Source organism: Erithacus rubecula, assembly GCF_903797595.1.
Source record: "Erithacus rubecula genome assembly, chromosome: 19".
NCBI lineage: Eukaryota > Metazoa > Chordata > Aves > Passeriformes > Muscicapidae > Erithacus > Erithacus rubecula.
This window is the reverse complement of record NC_136671.1, coordinates 2,709,802-2,736,737: the sequence shown is the minus strand read 5'-3', so window position 1 is coordinate 2,736,737 and position 26,936 is coordinate 2,709,802. Positions and strand designations below refer to the sequence as shown.

Sequence of the window (26,936 nt, the reverse complement as noted above, 5' to 3'; positions counted from 1 at the left end):
GAGCCCAGCTGGGATTGCCAGGGGACTCAGCTCCCTGACCTTCCTGTATTGGTAAAACCAGGAGTGCTCCTATAAAGTAAAAGCCAGCATAAAAATGAGGAGCAAAGGTAAACAATAAATCCATTTCAGCCTTTGTATTTGAGGAGCACTTAAGCTCATTGGTTTGAAGTGTTGAGCCAGGAGACTTCAGAGCTGACATTTCTAGGGACAGACTGCACAGAAAAGGGTTGGGCACAGGCTGTGAGGGACAGCAAAGCTGCTCTCAGGAAAGCTTCTGGCAGTTTTAACTTGTTTAATAGTCTTATGTGCCAGCTGCAGGTGTCTGTGCCCTGCTACAGTAGACTCTGGGGGAGCAGAGAACCCACAGAGAGGGAAGGGAGCAGCAGAGACCTTCCCTTGTGCTGAACTGAGAATCTGTAGTCCCAGATTTAATAACAGCAGGCAGTACACTGCTTAAAGAGATGAGAAATGTAAAAACCCCCTGGTTTTATTTGGTGAGTTGTGGCATTTTCACATGGAGTGTGTATTGTAGACCTGTGCTGGAAAACCTAAAGGACAGAGCAAAACTTCATTCACTCCAGTTTCTACCAGTTGTTCTGATGCAAGACTGTGTAAGCAGTGCCTGAAGTTATCATCCTTATTATTAATAAAATAGGTTTCTTTTTTGTGCCTCCTGAAGAACATTCCTTCCTGCCATCTACCATGGACAGCTGTAAGAAAGAATAATTGCCCTTGAGCTCCTGAGCCCACCCTCTCCTCACCTGGCAGAGTTGAGGCCAGAGCAGCTGTGCCTGCCTGTATCAGCACCTCCCCTGCTTTTCTGAAGGTACCTGGAAGAGCTTCAAGCTGAGGTGTAAGTTTCTTGTCACTCTGTGCAGCATTATTGTTTACAGTGTTAGAGCCTCTAACTTTTAAAATAAAGCTTATGTGCAAGGTATGCTAAAACAAATTTTTAAAATGGGTTTTATTCATTCAAATTGCAAACTCTGTCTTGCTAAAAATAGGTCCTGTGCTTTGAGCATATTAGCTTCGTGTGTGGCTGTCTCTGCCCTTCTGGTTTAATGTCATTAGCCAAATCTGACTTTCCCAGACTATCTTGTCCTTTGACAAATGTCTCACTATATGAGTTTTATTTTTTTTTTTTTAATAGAAAATGTAGTGATGGGAAACAAATATACTCACTGCTTTGAAACAAGAAGAGATGGAATTAAAAACTGCCATTTTCCAGAGCAGGACAGAATGGTTTCTACTCCTTGGCCTTCTAAAATCATATAGGGACAGGGGAAATGAGTCTGTAGTTGCAATAAGAAAGAGTCATAACATTCTTAACCTTCTGGAAACTGTTAGAAAAAATTCAATGTGACTTCTGCCTGGGTGGGACAGAAGACTCCAGAGGGAAGTCTTGTTTCCCATGGATGCAGCTGTCTTGCCTTCTGGTGTTGCTTAGGATTGCTGGGCAACTGGTCTGAAAACTCAATCTGTGTAGAGTTTAACTGCATCAATTCCAGTATTGACCTGGGACTACATTAATTATATCTGGGCCTTAATAATTGTTGGCTTCAAGCTAAAAAGGCAAATTGATTTCATTGATGTTAAAAATCTGCCTTGGTGCTAAAGCCATTGGAGCACAGAGCACTGGGGAAGGCACAGTGCAAAAAACAGAGACTCATTGCACACACATTTCCTTTGTGAGTTTAATTAGGGTGTGAAGTGCCACATCCTGAGATGTTAATTTAAATATTTATAATGTGTATGAAGTGATTTGGAAAGATCTTCAGCATTTTTGTGACCAAGTCTGTGGCAGCTTTATTATGGAGTATTCCTGACTGAAAGCTAAGTCAGTCCAGGGAAAGTGTTCATCAGCTGTTCCTTTGATCCAGCCAATTGTTTTATTGACAACTACAGTGCTAATTAATTCCCAGCCTCATGAAATGGGGACTCTTGTCTCTCATCCCAAAGCAGTGAATTAGCCCTCAGCACAGCATGGGACTTTTGATTATTATATCTACAACCTTTTTGTCAATAATGCAGCTTTGCAAATATAAAACCCCAGCTAACAGTGGTTCATGGCTTTCTGTATGCAGACTTTAAATCCTGGCATTTGCAGAGGCAGCACATGGTCAGTACAGCCCAAGGGAACTCCTGTTGTATTTGGAGTGTGATGGTTTCATGTGGTCAGGTGTAACAGTGCCAAAGAATTGCTGAGACAAAAGCTGACATGTGGGAGGGCCCCAGTAGTGTCCATATCTCAGGGTTCACCTGAGGCTTTGTTCCATTTCTGTAGTGTGTGTGTAAGGTGAGAACACTAATCAATGTAGAGGATTTTTGGGGAACAGTTTATATTGTCTTTAAAGCATTGATCAGGCAGATACTTGGGATGCAGTACTTAAGGTCCAAGTCAGTTTCTTCTCATCAGAGCAGTTCAGTGTGGATGGTCTTATTTCTGTATCTGAATAAGCTAATTATTTTGGGAGCTCACTGAAAGGTGATACCTGAATTATTGGGGAAGGCTGTGACAAGGTTGGATCTGGATGAAATTATGATTGTTACCAGATTTTCCTGCAGTACTGTAAGAGCAGCTGAGCCTACACTGTGCTGCTTTAGTCCTTTAACATGTTATTAAAGCTGCCTGGCTGCTCTTACTGAGCTGGATGCACTCTGGCACCAATATGTATCACGTATGAGTGCCTTATGTGTTTAAAAGGCAAAGTTCCTCCAAGATCCTGCCTGGAGGGAATGAATCCAACTGACTCAATAGTTTTAAATCACATCTTTATAGGAGAGGAAATTCACCCTTTGGTTATGTTATGGAAGAGAAACATTCTAACTGTAATCACTCCTACAGGAAGGGTTTATACCGTGTGTAAGGGTAATGCAGTTTGCAGTGTGACTGGGTTTGAATGGAAAAGCAGCCCTGACAAATAACCCCTTTTATAGAGCTGATGCAGCTTCTTTGTAGCTACAATTCTGGGTATAAAGTTCCCATGTGAGAGCAAAACACAAGTGAAAACAAATGGGACTTGCTGTGAAGCTGCTCCAGCTGCTCTGTCACATCTTCCTTGGTGGCTGACAATGGTCAGGGCTGTCCTGCTCATTTGGCTTGTTTCTCTGCCCAGGCCTCCTGCTGAAGTCTCTTCAATTGCACTCTTGTAACTGCAGACTGAAGTTTGCAATGTGTCTGTGGGGCCAGCCTTGAACTCCCAGTGAATAAAATGCTACTAAAACTTCCCACCACTTCCATTGCCCTTCAGCTCAAACCCTGAGATGATTTGTTCCCTATTATAAGCAATTCCAATTAGGAATTGGAATTGGAGAGACCCCAACATAGCTTTACCAAGGGATACCCTAGTAAAGTCTTTGACTTTGGTCTTAATCCTATGTTCAATAAACATTTTCAGCAAAATTCATGTAAATTCCTGTTGTTAGATCAATTTGTCAGTACAGACAAGACTGCCGGAGGGGTTGATTATGAGCTTTTCTAATATAATTAATTATTGATTAGTGTTTGATGGAAAATGAAAAAGGAGATAACATTATGAAGAAAACAAAACCAAAAAGGGTTGTTGTCTTGTATCATAGGAAAATCTTGGTAACTTGGGCAATAACTCCTAGTGGAGACCTCCACACTTTCTAACTTTTCTTCTCCATTTTTCTGCTTGTGACTTGCAATATAGATGTTGCCAAAATCCTTTCCAGGAGGAACTGATACAAAGCAATTGAGAAAGAGAGTTGTGGTGTTGAAGGTCTCATATAAGCATGTACCTCTTACAGGCAGACAACAACAGAGGGCAATAGATGTCTAGAAAAGATCGCGGCTGCAGAAGGGTTTCCAGTCGATGACGGTGATGGCGATTTGGGCAGCTCTCTGCACGGCCTCGCTGGGATCGTCCAGGCACCGCTGAAACGTGTCCCTGTGATCCAGCAGCGACTCGCGGCCCTCCGGCAGCTCCGCCAGCAGGGTGAGGGTTTTGATCGCATTCAAACGCGCTTTGCTGGTTTCCTCAGCAACCAGCGTCAGTAAAGGTGGAATGGCTTCAGCACCCATGGCTGAGGATCTCCCTGCAGGGAAATAAACTGGCTTTGAAATTGTGTTATGACATCTAAGCATCATCCTTTTGGACTGACACGTTCCATTCCCTGCCCGGCCACAGCTCTGAGCAGCCCTGGAGGTGCAGTGCAGAGGCAGAACATGCTTTTCTTTCAGAGATCAAGGTTGGCTCACAGCTGTTTATTTTAAGGAAAAAAGATCTTTCATGGTTAACTTTATCTGCCTTGCACATTAGTATTTAATTTGCAACAAATTATCTGAAAATATATGAGGCACCAAATGATAGAATAAACTGTTTTGGAGGGGGGTGAGGATTGGAGTGTGTTAGATGCCCTTAAGAACATCCTCCAGTCTTTCGTTTTTAAAAACACTTCAAAGACCGAGATCCACTCCTGAGTTGTCTTTAGAAGCCCGAGGAAGGTTTGCAGAGGAGGATTGGAACACAACTGCGGTTATTGAGTCTTTTATGACTAATTACTCATTCATCACACTGGAAATTTAGCAGTTAGTATTTTCTGTATCATGTAAGTTACTTGAGAGAGAGAGAGATACAGACCTTATTAATATTCATTGCTCTCCCAGCTGTGAGAGAGGAGCTGCCTTTAATCTCAGAATATTTCCAGAGAGCAGCACTCCTCTGCTGAGCACGGGAGATTCAGTGTAGCTCCAGGTTTGTGGATCTCTGTGTGGTCTGGACTTGAATAGAAAATGTTCCCCCTCTGGAGGGAAATGATGCAGGTGAAGTAGACAAATAACTTCTTGACCTACTTAGGGGAATGAAATGTGAAATATCCTGTCCTCCCTAGGCACTGCGACAAAGCAATAATAGCTGCTCCAAACACTTTAAAAGAAATGTCCTAATCTCAGAGTTTCTCGACGAGCATTAACACTGTCAGAAATTGGGGAATGTGGGAGGCCAAATGTTTTGTTACTTAATTGCCCTAGAATTGCATTTCCAGGAGGTACCCCAACAGAATTTCCTGTGTCTCTCACCCTGCGGTGTGACGATAGCAAACATCAGAGCTCCTGCTGAGTTAACTTGAATTTGGGGCTCGGTGTCCTCCAGCAGGCTCACCAGCACAGGAATCACCCCTTCTTGGCACCCCGCGATCTTCCCCTCAGCGTGGGAACTGCGGAGACAAGCAGGTGAAGGTGCTTCCACGAGCTGTGCCCGCTGCCCGTGCAGCGCCCCCGCCTCTGGGCAGCCCGGACCGCAGCCCCGCGGCCGCCAGCGCTGCCACACCTGTCACTGCCGGGCTGGGGATTAAAGCAGCGCCCTGTGCTACACTGACACCGACGGGCAGCTGCATCTAACAGGGGTAGGATTAAGGGTGTGGCAACAGAGTTACAAACCTGGCTGGTCAAGCCTCTAGAGATTTAAAAACCTGCTGAATCAGAGGGCTGAAATGAATTCTTCTCCCAGATAACTTTTCTCTCTTTCTTTCCAGACTGTCTAATGAGGAGAATATGTAATGTGGCCCAGCCATTGCAGGGCCCTAGAATGTAGCTCGTGTCCATATTTCAGTTGTATTTTGCTTTCTTTCTATGACTCATGTTAATTACACTCCTTTCCTCTAAGTCCTCTCTTTATTATAGGACATGAGGAGATGTATAGTGTCAGTTGCTATGTAAACTACATCTTCTGCAGACCTTTTTAAACTAGACATTTGTTGAACACTTATTATATTTTCTGATTGCAGTATAGTGGACTTAAGTTACTTTTTTCATCTATTTTCTGATTAAAAAGTTTAATATAAAGATTGCTTTTTCTGATCCATCACTGATGTATGTGGCAGCCTGTGGCAGACTATTTCTGTCTTCAACCACAAGAACTTCTAATATTCTGAGAGAGAGCACTTTTCCAAAACCATAAGGGAGATTCTTCCTACCTCCATGGTGGTAAGAATTGTCTTTCTACAAGATTTTTCATGCAAGATTTTTTTCCTAGCAGTGCTGCATCAGGAAAAAAAAAAATAAAAAATCCTGATTCCACTGCCAATACTGAAAACAAACAGAAGGAGAAGGAATGACTGATCAGCATCTGCTTTCTTCAGTGATTTATAGCAGTTAGGAATTTTTTAAGCCCCATGTGTCCCATTTTGTTTTACCATGTGTGCATTCAGGCTGATAGTGCTTTACATATGAAATGTGGCAGCTTCAGTGTGTAGTGGAACACAGCTGTAAATGAATGGCATTTTTTTTACTCTTGGAATTAGTTCTTTCTTGGACTTAAGCATTAGAGAGATTTCTTTACCTGATTTCCAAGAGGACCCAGGCTGCTTTGCTCCTGATGGCTGCAGAGGGGTGTGACAGCTTTTCCTTCAGCACAGCAAGGGCACCAGCTGCCAGGGCTTCAGAAACCTCCACACGGAGGCAGTTGGAGAGTGTATCAAGGATTAACTCCTGGATCTCATCCAACTCTGTCTTCAACTTCAGGACCAGGGAGGGAATCAAACCAGCCCTCAGGACACCACCAGCCCCTGCAGAGGGGATAGGGAGGAATGTGGATGAGAGCTGAGTGCAGTCACTATTGCTACCTGCACCTGGAATTTCTTCAGAGGATCAAAACACATGTGGGAACTCATTTCCTTACAGAAGAGAAGTGGGATTGAGAGATCGAAGTCACTCCAAAACTGACCTCTTTATAAAATGTCATCTTAGCATTGCTTCTTTGGGAAAGTTCTCCTAAAGTCCTCTAAAGAAATCAAGACCAGGTAATAACCAACATGACAATTGCTTTGATGTTCGCTGTAGTTTCTCTATAATATTTCTCCCAAAATTATCCTTGTAAGGAAAATATAAGAAGTATATATACATTCCAAAGTCACCTTCTAACTGTTCTCAACATGAACAGGTGCTAAGAGAGGTAGAGATGTTGGTCTTTAGAGCTCATTCTTTGATTCTCCATGATGGGGGGAAGTCAAGATTTTGGGAACTGTCAGCTTCCTCACACATTTCTTTGTTCTGTCAAGGCAAAAATTTAAATTTAAATTCTGAACTTTCCAGCAATCAGTACTCTTGCACTGGCTCCTAAAATATAGCATCAAAGGCAGAGGGATCATAAGTTGCCCTGCAAGTGATGTCTTTGCTATGAGCAAGAGTCTGATTTGTACCATTTCTTACCCTTTACTAAGTCAACACTGCAACAGCAATGCCAGGGGAAAGCAGAACGTACTGTCCACAAGTAACTATGTGAAAACAAAATTCTCCAGCTTGTCTTGTTGCTAAGACTGATTTTTTGGTTGCTATGAGAAATGTGGCTCCTTTCAAAATGATTCATATATGGTTAGATAAGGAAGTTTTATGGATAAGAGTCATCAAGGTATTGTCAAATGAATCTCCACAGCAGAGACAAGTGAGAAAGAGATTTTTAATGACCCTTGATTGTACATAGAAGAAATCCCTCACCTTGATAATTGGGTGAAAAATAGGATTCTAATCTAGAGGTTATTCTGTTGTGCATATTTCTGAGGCTTTGCTAATACTGAATAACTTATGTTACTGATTTGTTAGGATCCACATTACAATGCCAAAGCAAAGAAATGCCTTGGGGTGATATTACAGCTCTACTACCTGTGCTACATTTGGAGGGCAGCTTCTGTGAGAATTCAAATGAGGAAAACCAGTTCCAAGACAATTCACTTTGAAGGCTAACAGTATTTTACAAACAAGGATTTCTCCTTGTGCCAGAAAGGCAAAGCAGGAAAGGAAAGTGAAAAAATGTTCTTTGAAGTTGTGTCTCTGTGTGTCACTATACAGGAGAGTCTTCCACAGTGAAAAAAACTCAACCAACCCTATATTGTTCCCTGGAGGAACAAAAGAAATTTGTCAAAGAGTAACTCCAGCTCATTTAAACTGTCCCTGAAGAAGGATAAAGGACACCTGCACTACTGCTCTGGCAAAGGACTCTGTTGGAGGGTCCCTGGCCCAACTTGTTCATCACCTGCATCAACCCTCTTGACAAGGATTGCTGAGCTTTGGATTGTACATTATAGGTATAGAAAGGTTTTGACAGGTCAGCCAACAGCAGGAATATGTCTGGGAATTCTCCATGCCTTATGGAATGCCAGGCAGCATGGAACTCACTAATGAACTGCTCCCAAGGAAGCAGACTAAAGCAGTTAAATCATATCCAGAACTCCTTTGGCCACAGTTCTCAAGTCTTTTGAAATGGCCTGTGAAATACAAGATTTTGCAAAAGCAACTTTTTAAACTCCTAACAAAGCTTTTCATGAAAAGAAACTATGTGGCCTGAGTGCGTGAAATTGGGATCCTCAGACTTCTCACAGTCACCACATGTACTTTTAAATTCTGGGTTGCTGTGGAAATCAGTACAGAATTTCAGTTTGGGAGGTACAGTTTCAGAGGAAGAGTAATAAATTGGAGGTGACACAGCTTGTCTCACACTGCTTGTCTCAAGCACCTGTGTGTAGCTTTAACTCACATGGATTCCAGTGTTTCTTGGGACAGTCCATAAGCAAAACCCTCTTTGCACAGTGCAGACACACTCTGGTTTGAGCCCAGAGAAACCACTGCTGGATTAAACTGAACTTTCCATCTGTCTGTAACAACTGCTGCTGTAGCATTCCCTCTACCTCCCTCATGCTAGGAGATGTACTTGACTCTTTCCTATTTTTTGTACATGCTTTCAAATTCTTACTAGCCATTTTTTGAGCTGTCACCTTAAGTTTCATCTTCACTTTGCTGCAACTCCCTCTTTTTCAGGACTTCCTTGCTAAGTTCTCACAATTCTCTTGATCACTTCATCATCACACAGCCAGGAACTATAACCTGCATTCAGGTTTCACTTCTTTCTGTCTGGGTGTTTCAATGAGCTTTAATGTATTCCACCAATACATTCATCCAGCCAGGGCTGCTTTCACTGACCCTTCAGCTTTATTCCTTCCAGTTAATGTTTATTGACTTTCTTTGCCTCAGTCATCCCTCATTCATGTCTTCTTTTAGTGCTGGCCTTTACTGCAGTCCTGTATGTGAAACCCAACAAATCCACTTTGTATCTGTGTCCATAAGCTGCTGAGATAACAGTGTTGTCTAGAACAGCTTTGATTTTGTGCAGCCATTAAGCAGCATTTATTCTGGGGCTACTGGTGCTCATTTTGTCTGAATACTTGGGATGTTCTAATTTTTTTAAATTTATTTTGTTTTGCCAGGCCAGGTCTCTGTACCAGGAGCTTTCTTGTCTACTGTTTTTGTCAAGCTGTCTGAGTTCAAATGCTGTCGTGCTACTTGAGGGAGCTTCCCAGATACAAATATAGAAACAAAGATGAATTGTTTGACCTTGTCAAGAGTCTCAATGTGGTGAAGAGAAATAGGGTGGAGAGGAAAGGCCATCCACAACAACAAAAAGAGACTACCTAACACTGAGACTGAAATTTCCACGTGGAAATTCGTCATGACTTTCCCAAGGGAACCACAGGTTGAAAGGTCTAGGGAGGGAAAAGGGAGGAGGCAAAATCTGTGGCAAATTGTTTGGGAGTCCCTTGTAAATGAGAGCAGCCTCAGATCCTTGGGTCTTAGTGAGGGAACAATAGGAGGGGAATGTGAGCTGGGCTTTTGAGTAATCCTGCACTGAAAATACAGTGGCATCATCAGAGTATCAACTTTTTCATTAAAATACTGCCCTTCCAAAGGGGATTTGTCAATTGCAGAGAGTCTTCTAGATACCCTGGGTACAGTGAAGTAGTTGGGAAAAATATTTAGCATTTTCAAAATGCAAATAGTTGCATTTACAGCCACATAGTTAACGTCATTATTGATCTGTTTTTCTGAGAACTTGTAATCTTCCCTTGGGCTGCTTTTTATCTGAGCACTCATCTCTTCCTTCTCATAAGTCTCTGGCCACTCTCATCATCCCTTTCCTGATTTTTTTTCAAATAGGCCCAAAGAGGAGTTGCCATTTATTATATTCTCTCAGTATGGCTGCAGGGCATGTAAACAAGTTAAATTTTGTAGAAGACAAAGATGTTACAGTATGTAACAGTGGTGTTTTGTTTTGGTTTTCAATTACATAAATCACATTGCAAATCCTTTTCCTTAAAAATGCTGGTTTCCAACTCAGGATGGTCTGGTCTGAACCATGTGCCTCATACATGGACACAAAGTGATTATTGGTGTAATGGAACATAGAATAATAATATGGAAATACAGAATCTCTAGAATATGAATCTTTGTTGGCACCTTGGATGTCTCTCTGTGTTGGTCACACAACTATTTGTGCTTAGGAAGGGACACACAGGAAAAGCAGAGCAGAGCCGTGGGAAGGGAATCTGCTGCCTGGCATCACAGCCAGCAGGGACAGCCCTGGGAGAGCTCACCACTGAGGAGCCAAGTGATCCTGACAAAATTCCCAGAGCAGCAGCTCTCTTGCTTACCTTGCAATAGCTTAGCACTGTTTCAGAGGGAAGAAAGGGTTTATGACCCTTAGACAGGCAAATACAGTGCTCGGGTGATTTTCCTTTTGTGCCAAGAGTGAGGCCTTGACTGACAAGATGAGCAAGGGGATGCTGCCCCTGCAACCTTCCTTAACGACTCCTTGCTCACTACTGTTTAAATGGAAAAAATATAATTTATTCTGGGAAGATCTCTGAGTCACCTGTCACAAGAGCACAGTTTGAGAACCTTGTAGTAGCTTGTTTAATGTTGAGATTCAGGATTTTGATTCTCAGTGCTTCCATCATTATGGCTATGTCAAGGAGTAGATTCAACAAAGTACTAGAAATACTATAAAACTGGGCTGAAATTTCTGGTGAGCTTGGAGCAGGAGGCAGACCACATTCAATGAACTACAGCTCACCTGCCAAGAACCCACCAGTTTTACCAAGCTGTCTACTTGAAGGGGAGAATTCTCTCGACATCTTTGAAAATCAGAATACTTTCCTCTTCTTTGCAAGAATAGTTCACTGTCTTTCCATGACAATTTAACAGGAACAAACAGCAGTGTCCCAAAGGATAACTGTGCCTTGAGACAGAGGCTATCTCTTATCTGAAAGAACTGAGGGGTGGGAAGTCTCTGTTTACATGAACTGAAGAGCTACTGGGACATTAAGAGAACTGAGGAAAACACTGCAGAGATTGGATCAGACTAGAAATAGTAAACAATTCTGTATCAAACCATTTCAAATGGAAGCATTGGCTGGATGCATTTATCTTATGAGAGCCCCAGGGATTCACCAGGTACAAAATCACAACCTCAACAGCAGTGTCTGTCAGATTCTCATTAAAAATACAAGAGCATTATAAAACTTTATAAGCTTTAAAAAAGCATTGTGTGATCTGCTTTTGAAGCCACTGAGAATTTTTCCAATACTCAGGATTTGGGGATGCTGTCTGAATGAAAGATATGACAGAAATTAAGGTTATAAAAATATTTAAAAGTCAGCAGAACCCTACAGGAACACATAGTGTAGCTGCCTCTGGGGATGATTTAAAAACCCAAAATGTTTCCAGCATTAACAAGGAACAGGAAAGATTGGTCTGATAAACAAGAGGTTTCTAAGCCTCAGTAAAGAATGGAATAGATTCCTGCATATCTTGTTTTTGTTTTTAGGAACTTTGCTTTAGAGTGTGTGCAATTGTAGTATCAAAGTACCACTGAAGAAAATTAACATAGGAACTATGTCTGATCTGCATTAGCTTCTCTGATAAAAATTAGAAATCTAAGAAACAGATTTTTTTACTTTAAAAAAATTTGACATTTTGATAGTAATTAAGACACCCTGTTACCACCTGCTTGAGAGGAGTGGGTTTAACTATTTAAATCATCCATGGCCAATGAAAAGAGGGATAGTATCTAAAGAATTAAAACTTTTTAGTCTACAGAATGTATTTTATCACATCTCTAAAAACCCTGGGGATGAATTAGACAGAATAGATTTGTATCTCACATAGAAATTTTCCAAAATAAGAAATAAATCCTGGATTCTGTTTTTGTACAAGAATTATCTACAGTCCAAGGTCAATAAATGACCAAGACAAGTCCCCTCATTCTGACTGATGGCAGTGTCAGATCCTTCAGTGGGAAATCCCCAGAACACAAAGGTGGAAATAATGAAATGTGTTCTCTGTTGTAACAATGCAAAATCCAGAAACTGTGAATTGCTGCTCGTTCATATGGAATCTGAAGGCAGTCTTCAAAATAAAAAAACTTTTTCATCTTTTACTGAAACTCCATTGACTTGTAATCATATACAAGAAAGCAAACAATCAAAATGAAGGTGATATAATTTTTTCCTAGCTCTAATTGCTGATAGTTAGCCTGTAATTGCAGGATAAGCTGTGCTATCTTTTTCAGCCCTTTTGAACTCCAGCTGCTTGCACCTCCCTTTTAAGTAAATTTCTATGAGTTTTCTAAATTTGTAACTTCATCTATAGACCCTCACAGTCATCCTATATACCCAAATGTGTGAAGGCATGTGCACACACACAGCATGCATTTCACTGATTTTCCATGCAGATTGATCACACAAATTGGGAAATTGCTTGGATTTTATTTCTTTGACAAAATATACTTTTTTAAAAAAGTAATAAAAATCAAAGGAAAAAAAAGGTAAAATTTCACCCAGAGGGTTGGGATTTTTTTCTTTTAGATGAAGAAGGAAAGGTCACCTGAAACTTATTAATTTCCTCTACAGGGAAGTCTTTGCCAAAATACATGATGGAAGGAAAACAATCTGACGTGCACTACTCATGCCAAAGTTCTCAGATCAATAACTGTAGAAAAAATGAAAGCCTTAAGAAAAGTACTCCCAAAAAGCTGAGCCTCAGCCACTGAAGCTATCCCATTTCAGATTTTCCAAGTCAGAATCTGTCCTTTTTTTTCTGCTGGTCAGTAATGGACATGTGTAGCTCCCAGATGAGACTAAGAGGGACCAGTGCAGCTTTTAACCATAAGAGACTCTTGAATTTCAGCTTCCACAAGTACCCACTGTGACACACAGCACTCACAGAACTTACTGTGCATGACAGAAAACACTCAGAAGAGAACCTGGACATGTCCACAAACACTGACTTAAATATTTGATTTTTTACTTTATACCCAGCATGTACATCAATTGTTAACAATTCCTGTGACAAGTTTCAGTCACAGAAAAACTGATGCTGTTAGGTGAACATGACATTATCAGTTTGACAAACATTCATATAGGTATTCTTCCATTGTAGCAATTTTTAGAGATTCCTGTGGAGAAAGGTCTGCCTTGTCACAGAGGTCTGTAAAGTTGTCTGAGAGCTCATTTCCTGCAGAGATCATTGACTGGCTGGCTGGGGTGGAAGGAGTGCATGGGGAGGAGGGAGGCAAGTATTTGTTTCAGGCAAGTCAGTTGAACAGCTGAGAAACCATTCAGAGCCATTTTACACTAATAAAAAGAGTTTTAAACTTTTAAGTCAAACTGTCTTAAAGCCCATAATGTGAGAGCAATGCAAGTTTTCAGAACTTCTTCTGAGAAAATAGGTTGAAAGAAAAATAAATATTTCCTCTTTTGGGGCAGGGGGCCAAATAATTAAAGCAACATGAATTAAGTTCAAGAAACAGTTTTCACAACTATCTTAAATTCCTATACCTGGAAGTTATGCCTGTGCAATGGAATTCTGCATTACAAAATGTCATTACACAGCCACGTGGCCATTAGAACATCTTGGTTATCTTCAAGGCTTCCATTCTGTAACCAGTGAATTAACCCCACACAGGCTCAGGCATTAAAGAACATTTTTTCAGTTTTGTTCCTTCAGAGAAATATGTCATTAAGATGGAGAAAATATTCTCTGAAGTTCCATAACACAACTAAATGGGAATCCATCAGAAGCAGAGGTATATGAGTGAGAGCATTTCCTATAGAGATTTGATTATATTACTATCAAATATTAAAAAATAGAGGCTTAAAGCAACCAAATATCTAGAATTAATTGTGTCAGATTCAGAAGAATTTTGTCCTGAAAATTAACACAAACTTGCTTTGAAGATATGAATCATTGCACAGATTGAAAACTGAACAGACTGAAAGACTGCAAATGGTAGAAGACAACAGGAAGAAATTAATGGGAACATGAATTCAGTCTCATTGTGTAAGCACTTCTTTTTTATATTTTCTCCATTGTTAGAAGGGAGGGGCATATGTTATATGTTATATGTCATATGTTATGTGTTATATGTTATATGTCATGTTATATGTCATAGGTCATATGTGTTTTATATGTTATATGATATATGATGTTATGTTATGTTGTTATGTTATGTTATGTTATGTTATGTTATGTTATGTTATGTTATGTTATGTTATGTTAGTTATTTTAAAAATTACCTAAAAGAAATTTCAAAGTAACTGGAGAAAACATAGTCCTGACAAATCCACTGCTTCTATTTGCTGGTCAGGCCTGCTGGCAAAGCTGCAATAAGGCAATTTTATCCTACAGTTCACACTGCTTCCACTGGTGCCAAGATGAGCACAATTGACTGGTGAGGACTGATAAAAGCTCCTGAAAAAAAGAATACAGTACTACAGGTGGGTGAAATCCTTTTCTGCTTCAGACGCTCTTGCTTGGCAATTTTGTTTGAAATGAGAACAGAAGAAACACATCTTGATTGGAACCACAGGCCCAGATGGCTGCACGACGTGAGTGGAGCTGGGTGGAAAAGCAGATTGAGCCTCCCATCTCCACTCAGACCTGCTGCTTTGCAGATTCCATGTTTTCCATGGCAAGTCATGTTCTTAAGGAAAACTGCTTTCTGCTACTCAATGAAAATTTCTTTCTGTTCTGACTGAGACTCTACAGTAGTGCTTTCCAGTGTCTTTTAGCCTATATTTTATTTCAAGCAGTGAAAAATCCAAAATTCCTAATTGAATACAAGCCTGCCAAGGTGTGGGCTGCTTTGGGGATGATTAGTTTTTTGAAATACTTCCCCAGTAAAATGTTGGGCACAACAGCAATGTGAAGCTGTTACTTAACCTGGACTAAAATATTAGGTCTAGCTTCTGTAAACATGCCAGATTAAGCACAGGCACTTCAACAGTACTACTTAATGTGCTTAGCTATAAGAACATTATATACAGAGGATTCAAAACACTGTTAAACAGAAACAGAGAACACACTTTAAGTGTCTACTTTGTGCTATATAAATAGGTAGGTAGATAGATGGGAAACTCTTACAGGGTCTGACATTGAATAAGTGGACAATTGTCTAAACCAATTACTGCAGTATTCCAGATTTTATAAGAACTAGACTGACATTTGAAGTCCCCACAGTAAAGTTACCTGGATGCTCTCAGTTCTTCTTCTATAGTTTCCCAGAATTACCTTTGTGTCCTCAAAAAAACTATTATCTTTTTTTAACTACCAAATAATTTCTGTTAATCAGACACAAGGAGGTTATAGAACAGATAAATAACAGTGCCTGATGAAATTGTAGTTATATCTTGTGGTTCTTACATGAAGTGGAATTATCATGCTTAAAGGATACAAGAAAATGTGAAGCTCAATTATAACATTTTTTCTCAGTACCTATTAAAATATATATAATCCTTCTGAGGGCCCAATATGATACTTCTTCAGCTGGTAAGAACATAAGTGGCAAAACTAAATATATTTGAAATTGATAGATTTCTTTTTGTTTGTTTTTTATTACAAAGAATTTTAAAACCCCACTAAATGCCTATATATGCCCTCAAGTGGGAGAGACCTACTTTCAAGGCACTCTTCAGTGAATATTAAGTATTCTGATGAAGTGGAAACCCCCAACCAGGAAGATTGCAGGAGGGTCTGTTGCTCAGACCACTTTAACAGAAGATCTGAAGCTGGTACAATTTGTTATAAAAGCTTTGGTTTCAAAAGATTCCTGACACTCTTTAATTGCATCTCCTGGGTGTAATCCCCAAAAATCTCTGTATTTTGATCTCAAGTGATTTTTTCTGTTCAACTTTCACAGATCCTTTGTTGTATACTTTGCTAAGTGATCCCCAATTTGGGTTAACACTTGAGGGGTTTTGGTTTGGTTTTTCCCCATTCCTTTGCCCTTAGTTGTGAAAAATGAGCAAAGAATACTAGAATTTACCTTTTTTTTTTTTAAATAACATAATAATGCAGTCTTGAAGGGCTCTTAACAAAGAGCTATGTTCCTCTATCTTATTTCACAGTATCACTGTAGTTTTCTTCCCATGGAGGCTCTGAAGGAATAGTAATGCAAGGATCCACCCCAAAGCTGAGGATAAGCAAGGGCAGCTGTGGAGTTTCCTGCACAGGAAAGTCAAGGTACTTTCAGGGCTCTGGGAGAGCAAATCTCCTCCAGTTACTGGATTTAAAGTTTGTTTTTCTCAATTTGGCTTCAGGAGCAACTGCTGATGCAGCAGCTGAAACAACGAGCTGCAAACATAGTAGGTACATTATAGAACTGTGAAGGATGTAAAGCACTCAACATTTGTAGGGTTTGGTTGTTGTTTTTTTTTTAAAGAAATTGTTTTTTTAGATGATTGTGATATTAGATGTAATGCATTGTCTGGGTTCACATTCTCAAATGTCTCTCATGATTTGCTCTCATAGGAAGGGTAAACTGCTGACAGTAAGCAAAACCCTCAGTTACCTGCAGGGTGAGAGAAGATAAAAGGGTGAAATCCTGGTAGAAAGTGAATTTTCATCCTAAATGATGAGGCCAGGCTGGTACCACCTGATAGAAGGTGCATTCATGATTTTTTCCCCACCCTCTCACAGTCACTGATGCAAAGCAACAATATATAAGATAGATATAAATATCAGATCCCAATCATCTGTACATGATGCTATTTTAAACTCTTCCACGTGAGAAAAATGGTTAAAAATAAAAATACAGCCTTCTTATTCTTCTTTAAATGTTCTGTTCAGTTCTTCATGCTGAGAGAATCACAGACCTGTCTATAAATATCTAACCCAGATCTACAATTGCTTGTTAAAAAGAGAGTGTTTGGTAGAAGATTGAATGAAATACAAAATGTCTTTTATTATATTTTTATTACAGGCCAGATGTGGCCTCTCAATTTACCCTCTATCATTACATTCACCAAGAACATTGCATGTGTGCATATAAATATTTTCATGTTGTCATGGTATAATAAAGGGTAATTGATTAGAAAAATCCCTATGGGATTTTCCACTGAAGAGCACATTTTTTGTTTTAGCACTATTGTCTTCAAAATAAGCATGTATGAATGCATCTATTTTGATTGATCCAGCAGAAAGCAGCAGTAAACAGGCAAGGCTTTGGCTTTTGGTTAATGAATAGAACTGGCAAATTGAGTGAAACTCGTGCAGCCAACGGGGCCAGGAGTTGTGTCTTGGATGCTGCACCTCAACAGTCAAACTGCTCCCTTCAAATTCAAGCCTGCTCTGGTGCAGGGAAAAAGGTGACCTTCCTGACATGGAAGAGGAAATGGAAATCCAGTCACATTGCCACAGGTTCCTAAAATTACTCTGTATTTCCACACAAATGATTCACTTTCTGTAGTTATTTCTGTGTATTCAGCCTACCTGTTTACAAAGCACAACATTCAGAGTCCTGGGCTGAGGACCTGGATTTCTGTGCTGTTTGACTTTGGCATTTAATCACCTGCCTGGGCTATTTGGAGACTTATTTCTCTTTAAATTCCTGTGGGAGCTTAGCTACATGTAATCAATACATGCTGAAAGGCCCTAATTGAGAATTTCTGGATGCAGGACAAGGAAAGACTGAAGAAAACTTAGACATATCTGCTGAGGCATTTTTCAGGCAAGTTGGTTTTTAACTCTGCCATTAATCAACAGCAAGCTTCCATACCGTGGTATTAAAATAATAGCCCCTAAACTTCTCAGACCTGTCCCATTACTCAGCTACTGCATATTTGTAATTCCTTCACTGCCAACATTTGATCCCTGCTCTGGTGCCTCCCTCGAAGCTGGAGGAAAGCAGGTGTTTACTTATAGAAATGGAAAATACCTAAAATTGCTCTCTCTGTAGACAGCATGCAAACGATGATTGCCCTAGCCAGGATGCTGCTGGTTGCTGCTTTATTTCTGCCACAGTTGGTTAGTGTGTGGAAGATGCCTTTTCTCACATATCAAGTACTATGCTAAAGATACATGTAATGTGACAGTTTCTATAGTAACTACTTATTCTTTATGGAATTGCAGATTAAACCTGTACACCTTTTTATTGTTCTTTTATTCTATTATCTAGACTACTCAGTTTCCACAGATACATTTTTTTATTCTATTCCCTTGCCAACATAACTGTATCAGGGGTTTATGCACTTGCAAGTAAAGAGTATATATGAAAAGCAAAACAATTAAAAGTTTTAAATTGTCCACTATCTCATCTTATAAATGCACTGAGGTGTTTGTGCATGTATATTGAAAGCTAAAATTTCAAAATAAGACTGTAGAAATATTTTTATTAAATCAGGTCAAAATTATTATTTGAATATTACTGTTTAGTGAGAGAAGATTGCAAGTTATGTATATGACATTTCTTGTCTAAAAAATTTTACTAGAACAAATTTGCCAGTCTAGATGTACTGGCAAACTCTTTTAATATGAACATCGAAGATTCCTTATGATAGGAAAATTTTATCTACGAGATTCTATACTGAATTTTACATGAAATAATTTCATTAATATAGCTCATCAATGCTATGGCTCTGCTGATAATATCAGTTCTGGAAGTGATAATCATTTGCAGGAATCAGATGCTTTCTGTTTTGTATTATGTTAGCTTTATTGTGGGAAAAAATGCCTGCATCCCGTCTGTATGTGTGTCTCTTCCTATCTCCAGCAGAAGTGTATCAGTAACAAATCAAGCTTATGAAATTAGCAGTGTAGGGAGAAATCAGCTAGTTGATCAGGGCTGCAGATTCAACAATGCAACTAGTAATGTAGCCAAAAGGAAAAAGACACCGGGAAAAATGTAAAATAGAAATTGGGTAAATCCATTAATGAGATAAAAAGAAAATTATACTCGTCGTTAATTAAAAAACAAAGCTGTAGTAAATTACACATACACAAATGCAAAAAGGCGGAAAGGGAAAATCAGAAAAAATTATATGCCCAGTACTGAGAGCAACTGAGTGATGGCAGAAGAGGAAAGCAAGCAGTAGACAAATTCCATGTAGCTAAAGAAACTGTTTTTTCTCCCTTTACCCTTGCCCGTATCATTTCCAACACGTTTGTGGCTGCTTCTCGCTAGAACACGCATTTGAAAGCAGTCCTAAAGCCGCGCCGCTGCCAGAGCCGGGCGCTGCAGCGCGCACGGCCCCGCGGAGCGGCCTCGGGTGCGGATGCAGTTGTGCAGAGGCAGAGCCCGCGGCACGTCTGGAGCCGCGCATTATGTAACGCGCCAGTGCAGCGGGGCGTACGAGCCGCCAAAGAGCCACAGACCCATCGCCAACACCCAGCTCCTTGTGCGGCGCGGCGGGGCGGGGGCTGCGGGGCTGCGGGGGCTGCGGGCCCGGCCGCCCCCCGGGCGGGAGCCGGAGCGGAGCGGAGCCGCCCGCCGGCCGCGCCGCCGCCCCGCCCGCGGTACCCCCGCCGCTGCCGTGGAAACGGGCTGGCGGCTCCGGCTCCTCCTCCAGCGCCAGCCCCGCGCTCCCCCTGCCCGGCTCCCCGGCGAGAGCGCGGAGCACCTCCCTGTCTCCCGCGGGGGGCCGCCGGACAAGTGCTCCCACTGCCGCCTTTAGAACAGCCCGGGTTTTTACGATTGTGTTTTCTAGGGAGAAGATGGGAAAGGGCAGGTTCCTGCTCCTGCCGGGGCTGCGGGGCTAGTCCCTGCAGCCGCGGTGTGTCTGCTCGGCAAATCACAGATGCTGATGTGAAAAAGGGCCAAAGCAGAGGAGAGGCGTCAGTGGATGCGAGCGTTTGTACTGATGGATTGAGGAGGTGGAGGCTGCCTGCCTGGTGCTGGAGAGGTGAGTGCAATATTCCGCATTTCCTTCTCTCTTAAATCAGTTCAGTGATGAACATTTCCAAAATAAAAAGGCACATCTAAAGCAAGAAGGAAAAGATGTCATTTTGAAACAATAAGCTATGCTTCTGCTGGATAAAAAAAAAATATGAGTGTCACTGTGAGGTAGGAACATTTCGCTGTGTGTAGACAAAAAATAGTAAGAGGAGGCAGGCTGCTGATACAGTGAAAATGACCTTCTCAAGGGATACCGGCCTTCTATTAGCTGCTGCTTCAGCTTGGGCTCTTTTTCTAAAAATTAAGTGGTCTCCCTATCCTAGCCTGAATCGTAACCCATTAATAGCCAATACCTGAGCCTTAATAAGATCTGTTGCGTTCCCTTAATGATTCAGAAAGATAATCCATTAGATTCTGCCTGCCGGGAGAAGAACCTCCACGCTATGTAGCACCTCCTCCCAGGGAAATGCAGCCTGGATAACATTCTATCAGAAAAGACTCCTGCTGCCAAATTTCTGTAATAAATCCTCCTGGTAACAGTCTCATCTGCTCATTGGAAGGATGTGTGGCTCTGCAGAGCCTGGATGCGTTTCCTCTCCATGTGTGCCCATGCATGTGAAGGAATGAGGAGGGTTTATATTAACCTGCACCTGTGGACGGCTCCCATCTGCACTTGTGAACCACAAGTTTTTTGGTATCTTTGCATTTGCATTTTTAGCGAGTGCTTCATACCAAAATCCCCAAGCCTTCAATGTGAGCTGAGAGAGCTGCAGACAAATAAATGTCAGTTTAATTTCTGCTCATAGAACTGATCTGCTCTGCTTTTGGCTTTTTTACTGTAGAAGCTGTTTAATGTGTGTTCTTGCAGTATTTATTCTGCAAGATCCTGACCTATCTCAATGTTTTCCTGGGAAGATTTGAGAAAAAATCACTAGTTTTCCTCCAGCATTTCTTTATATTTGTTTATATCCATTTTCTGATAGCCTCACACCCACAAATTGATTTTTATTTGGGCTCAGTATTTCGCGCCATTGTGGGTCACACCCTTCGGGTGGCCATCAGCATTTCATCTATAAAGGTTACAACAGCAGGGCAGGTGCTGTGAATACCTACTTGTGGATCACAAAGGGGCAAAAAACTTGTGTATATTTTGGATATAGGGGAAAATTTTTCCCTAAAGTCTTAGGGCAGATTTTATGGATATAGACGTTCAAAGTCTGAGCTGATGCCTTAGGTGCTGTTATAGGCAGAAATCCTCACTTTTCTTCAACAGGCACAGATTTGACAGCTGAACAGACACAGCTCTGCAGAACAGAGAGTGTTTTGCCATTAACTTGGCTGTCTCCATCACATCATTTGTTTGGAAGCTATCATGCAAAAAGCACAGATCCCTGCCCTTGGATAAAGGACATTATCAGAGGAGAGGCCTATGTGTATAGAAGGATGAAGATCCAGTCTTCAAGAAGCCAGTGACAGGTGTAGTCAAAAGAAAACCTCTTAGTTCTAAGGCATATTTTAGGAGAAAAACTCATGCTATCTTTCATTACCAAAGCACTGATTGCATTTTCAGAGAAGAATCCCCTTCTGTGTACATATGTATGCTTATAAGGTAAAAAAGCTGATTAGCTCTGTGTAAGCCATGGAAATTTCCCCCTGACAATGGACCTTACAGAGAGGAATAAACTCCGTGTGCACATAAAGAATGCTACAGCTCTGGCTGAGATTATGTGCTTGTCACTTCACAGGCTACTGCTGAGCAGAGTTAAGTCTTCTGGAGGTACTACCTTGAATTTTGTAAGCTTCCAGTACAGTTTTATGTTTCAGTTGTAGGCCTTGGTTTTGAATTTAGTGGTGATAATCTAAAAATAACAAAACAGGTAGTTCTGAAGGCCTGAAGTGAAAGTGCTCTGGTTGTCTCAGTTCTGATTATGCCCTGATGGAACAAGATGTGTTAAATTTTAAGAAGCATAGATAGAAATTTGTCCCTTCTTAAAGAATCTACCTGTTAAGCGGTGGGGAAGGGGATAAGGATAACAGAAAATTCTGTAGGTAATAAAAGCTCAAATCCTTAAATGGTGAAGTCAGCTCTTCCTCTCCAACTTAATCAGATAAGGATTTTGACTGCAGATAGAGCCTTGGTTGATACAAAGGAGTGAGGCAATATAAGGGAATGATGTCTTTTTCTCTCTTCCCTCCATGAATTAAAGAAAAAATACATTCAATTCCTTTGGGTTAAATCACAGCAATCCCACTCATTTCAGAAGAGACTCTTCAGATTTTTGTAACTGAAAATGAGAGTTGAATCTATTTTTGCTGAAGTTTTGGTCCTGCTCTCCCAGGAGTAATTGGAAGTTTTGTCACTTATTTCAGTGGGAAAGAGCCCAGCACACAGGGTTTCACTGATCAGGCTCTCCCTTGCCTTTAGGAACAGCAATGTTGAACAGTTTTGTAGTTGGTTTCAGTGAGGTCATTCACTTTGAGTGAGGCTCAATGACAAATTCAGTAACTCTCTACTTGCATCACAAGCTGTAATTCATATATTATCAATTATTTGAATCATGCCTTTTTTACTGAGAAAATGGGACTGTTATTCCCATGTTAAGGTTGACAGTACCCACTCTCAGCAGTAACAGTTTCTACACAAGCAATCAACTATTTTCTTTTCTCTAAGAGAAAACTCATTCAAAACCCCTAAAAAATCAAAATTTTGGCGTACATGCATAAAATCATATTTATACTTAGAAGAATTTTTCTGTTTTAAATTAAATAGAAGGCTAAATTTTGTTATTTGTGATCCCCAAAATATCCAGAGTAAATCCACATCAATTACTAGTTACAACAAATTCCCTTCACTTAGTTGAGAGGATAATATGACTTATATTTTGTATGTTATATTCAAAGTTCACATTTCTATTAAACTTTCCAGAATTCAAGATTGGTGATTAGCAAGTCCAAATTTCGACTACTATATTAATGAAAGAATAATCTTGAATGGGATTGTTCCAAAGCAACCAAAATCAATGCTCTTTGCAAAGCTCCCTGGAAATTTAAGGTATGTGGAATAGGCAAGATGACAGAGAAAGGGTAAATTCAGTTTGATTTATTCTGTTATTGAATCAGGAGTTGACACATATTAGCAATTTAAGTTGGTTTAGCTTTCAAGTGGAATCAAGGACAGAATTTAACCCTTGACATGAAGGCTACAGAGAAAATACTCTTCTCTAAACTATTGCTTTCCTTAACACTGAAGGGCACTGGTGGAGCTGGATGGAAGGAACAGATTGGTGATGAGGCCATCTCTTCCATCCTACCCAGACTTCAAACACTGGTTGCTATCAGATATGTTTAAATTCACGACTTACAAAACACAAGGCAAAATTACAGACGACAATGCTTTATATGTTTTTGGGTTTTTTACACTTCTTCAGAGCATTTTCTATGGTTCAGCAGAATTTCGACTCTCCTCAGAATCCCATTTTATTATTTAGTATTGGACACCCAGTGAATCATTAGGAAACACAGTTTTACACAACAAATCCTATTTGCCTTTTGTTTTCTCTTTAAGCCCCTTATACCAGAGAGTTGTTTCTCCTCTGGACTCCTAAGCCATCACATCAAAAATATAAATGTGATAATACTTCCACATGATTCTAAATTGCAGAAATAACCTGTTGGATTACCAATCAACATCTTGGCCAATAGAAAAACTTAAAGAGGCAAATCCAAAAACTCTAAAACTCCATTTTTTTTCTCATATATAAGAATAATGACCAGAAAGTAAATAATAGTTTAATAGGGACTACAATTGGTTAATCTGTTATTTTTCCAGTGGATTTATTAAATAGTAATTGCCAGGACTTGGCAGTTGAAAGGAATTATCACTTTCAGATTTCCATAACATTGATGTGTACACATGGAGCAGTTGTTAAGTCTTCCCTTTTAGCTAGTGGAAGGAAAAGAGATTTCTCCATTGGAGTTATTGAGACCAGTTTCTGACTACCATGTTAGTGTGAGATTGAGCTGACCTCTGGAAATGACAGCTCCTCTCCACTGCCTCTGAGGGAAGCACTGAGTGAGTAGCTCTGAGGTAGCCACCTACATGCAGATGCTAAATCTGCACAGATGAATCCCACTCTTACAGTCTATAATGTAATGTTTAACCAAGCTTTACTAGTTAATTATGAAGATATTTTCATGGGCTCATAATAAATATTTGTAAGTCATAATGCAGTTGCCATTCCCTACCTACCAACCCTGTTTCCTTGATAGTGACTGGGCTGGCATTGCTTCCTCCTCAGAGTATCTCAGCAATGGGATTGGTCATGGCTCTGGAAAGGCTTCACTAGAACAGCACCAGTAATCCAAAGAGTTTATCAGTTTTTCCAGGCAGTATTCTAGCATGCACTCCCAGTGTATTTTTACTGGTCTTCTGTGCCTGCTTTCTGTATTTTCAAACCTTCCCAGACAATGTGGAATAAGCACCTTTATCTCCATAAACCCCACGAATGCAAATACAATTAGACAGCATAGCAAGTGTTGATGTACAAATAGAGTTGACACAGTTGTGTTGTGGAAGGAAACAACACAGTGGAGCTGAATTGATTACAATTCAGTGTCATGGCACAGTAACAAAAGCCCAGCTGGGTGTTTAGCTCTGAGAGGGCTTGCTGTTCAGAGGGGGCATGCACCTGGTTATTATATTCCTTCCTTTAAAAGAGAAGCGTGTGTATGATTCAAGGGGATACCTACCAGCTAAGGGAACATCTTTCTGAAGATAATACAATTGGATTTTTCAAGTAAACAGTTTTGTCTCTGAATACTACCAGCTCAAATAATAAAATCCAAATATTGGAATGTGTTAACAAAATATAATTTCTTTTGGATAGGTAATATCTATTTATGCATATATATACATTAGAATATTTTCTTTAGTTTGGATGTCTTATGAGGAAAGAAAGACCAGGATATTGACTGTTGCCCCTCTCTAGTGTTTATGTTACAGGAGAGGATTCAAACCAGTATGACAGGAAATATTTTTTATGTCATTCAAAGCACTCAATTCAATAAATTAATACATATCATGCTAACCAAATCCATTACAAACTAAAATTTTCCAGAATTAACACTGTTGCACTGGAGCATCTCTCTGCACTGCCAGCAAGTTGATTGTTGCAACAGGGCCTTGGCAGGAAGATTTTCTCTCAAGATGCCTTTCTGGGCCTGACCTTTTAAATTTGGCAGAGTTCAGGATACCACAGCAGAAGCCACTTGTGATTGGGAGATATTCATATATTCCTACCACTGCTAAGAATCTACTGAGCTTCCATGTTGCATTGCTCAGTAATGGTAGAACCTCACCTTAATCAGTCATTTCAAAGATATATTTTTAATCTCTTTTTCAATCTGTCTATGTCTGTGAACAGATAAACTCACCTTAATTTGTAATTCAGTGATGTTTATATAGGTATTTAAAATTCTAAGGCTAGCCTACTTCAAATTTGAACAATTGTTCTATTATCATATTGTTTCTTTTCCCTGACTAGATGTGCAATAAGTCCTCAGATTGTGTTTCATGTTGTGAATGTTCCCAAAACCAAATCTGAACTTTGCCTTGTAGCTGTGATTACACAGGTGTGTCAAGTTTGCTTTTTGCATGTGTGCTCACAAAAAGCAATGGATTACTGAAGACTATGTATTTTTTTAAGTTACAGGAACAAATTTTTGGCTACTAGGTTCAAGGGAACAACAGTTGTTTTAAATGTGGCAAGACCTGAGGCTGATGTGCAGTTCAGTATTATATCAGCACAATATTATTTGCTCTCACAGGTCAAGTAAATATACAATGGTCTAAAAAAAATTAAAGTATCAGGTAGCATCAGGGAGAGGTAGGAACCAGTGACTTTTCATAATGCAGACTACAATTCTCCCTTTTTCCAGAGGCTTGATTGTACCCTGCAGTCCTGAACGGTGCAAATTCTCTATAACAGAAGTTAAAACATCAATAAAGTAATAACAGTAATAACCTACCATATAGACAAAGAACTGAATTATTGGATCTCTTACAGTCCCGTTCTCTGTCAGCGCACGCGGGTTATAAACCAAAATTAAATGTTTACAGAGGATATTACCCTGGTCTCTGACAAGAAAAGCCTCTCTCTTTGCTGTATCCATGGCATAGCAATTCTACTCTTTTCCCACTTCTGCAGTCAAGGAAACCAAGAACAGCCACTGATATTGTGGCCTCTTGGGATCATACCTGGAAACTGTTCTAATTCACACCGTGATTTAGGCAGCCCCTACCTGGCTCTCTAAAATAAAGGCTGGATCAGGAAAATTCCTTTCTCCCTCAGATTAACACTAGAAGTGTTGGAGTTTCTCTCTATTTTTGATTATTTTATGTTGTTTTTCTAGTTGTGTCTTCTGATACTGAAAAGCAATCATCCCCAAGTAGAAAATACTGGAATATTCTAATTCAGAAATCATTTAGACAGAATTGATCTGGAAGAAATGGGTGATGCCCATTATAATAAAAGTGTGCTTTGAAGGGGAGATTGGGCACACAGGCATATGGAACTCTGGGAGTACTCTTAAATATGGCTGACTTGATTATCAAGTGATGGGAGAACTTCTCACTGAGCAGCACAATTACAGCCTTTAGGTATTTTCATTCAGTATCTTATTTGTGGTGTTGACACCTCAAATGACAGGAATCTGTAACTCATCAAAGCTTATCTATACAATTGTAGCTTTGGATTTTGGATACATTATGTTTTCATGATTAACCTGTCAAGAATTATTCATAGACCTCATTGAAAGTTTACATAAACAAGTCAATTCAAGAAAATAGTGAAATGTTTGTTTTAAAGGAGACCAGATGGAACACTGTCAATCTAAGAAGTACTGTTCTTACTCAGTTGTGAGATAAGAAGTGCAAATGGAATTTCTTAGATATGGTGCTTACGATCTGTCTTTATCTAA

The 26,936-nt window shown here is 40.1% G+C and overlaps 2 protein-coding genes across 4 annotated transcripts in view; one reads left to right on the top strand and one right to left on the bottom strand.

The window, feature by feature from the left end:
• Positions 1–3,533: 3,533 nt before the first annotated feature.
• RSPH14 (radial spoke head 14 homolog) overlaps positions 3,534–26,936 on the bottom strand; it is a 72,226-nt gene continuing 48,823 nt past the window's right edge. For 2 of the 3 annotated variants that reach the window (XM_079322850.1, XM_079322849.1), the window contains exons 5-7: positions 6,303–6,528; positions 5,042–5,178; positions 3,738–4,059 (exon numbers count right to left, since the gene is read on the bottom strand). In XM_079322850.1, the coding sequence (XP_079178976.1) occupies positions 3,800–4,059; positions 5,042–5,178; positions 6,303–6,528 (623 nt within the window). In that variant the 3' untranslated portion in view covers positions 3,738–3,799. Of the gene's footprint in view, positions 3,689–3,737; positions 4,060–5,041; positions 5,179–6,302; positions 6,529–26,936 lie in introns of those variants that run through there. The other variant, XM_079322851.1, reaches the window with a different exon arrangement.
• The window catches only part of GNAZ (G protein subunit alpha z), a 50,134-nt gene continuing 42,724 nt past the window's right edge, over positions 19,527–26,936 (top strand). The window contains exon 1 of the mRNA XM_079322847.1: positions 19,527–19,965. The gene's annotated coding sequence lies outside the window, so the exon portion shown is untranslated. The remainder of the gene's footprint in view (positions 19,966–26,936) is intronic.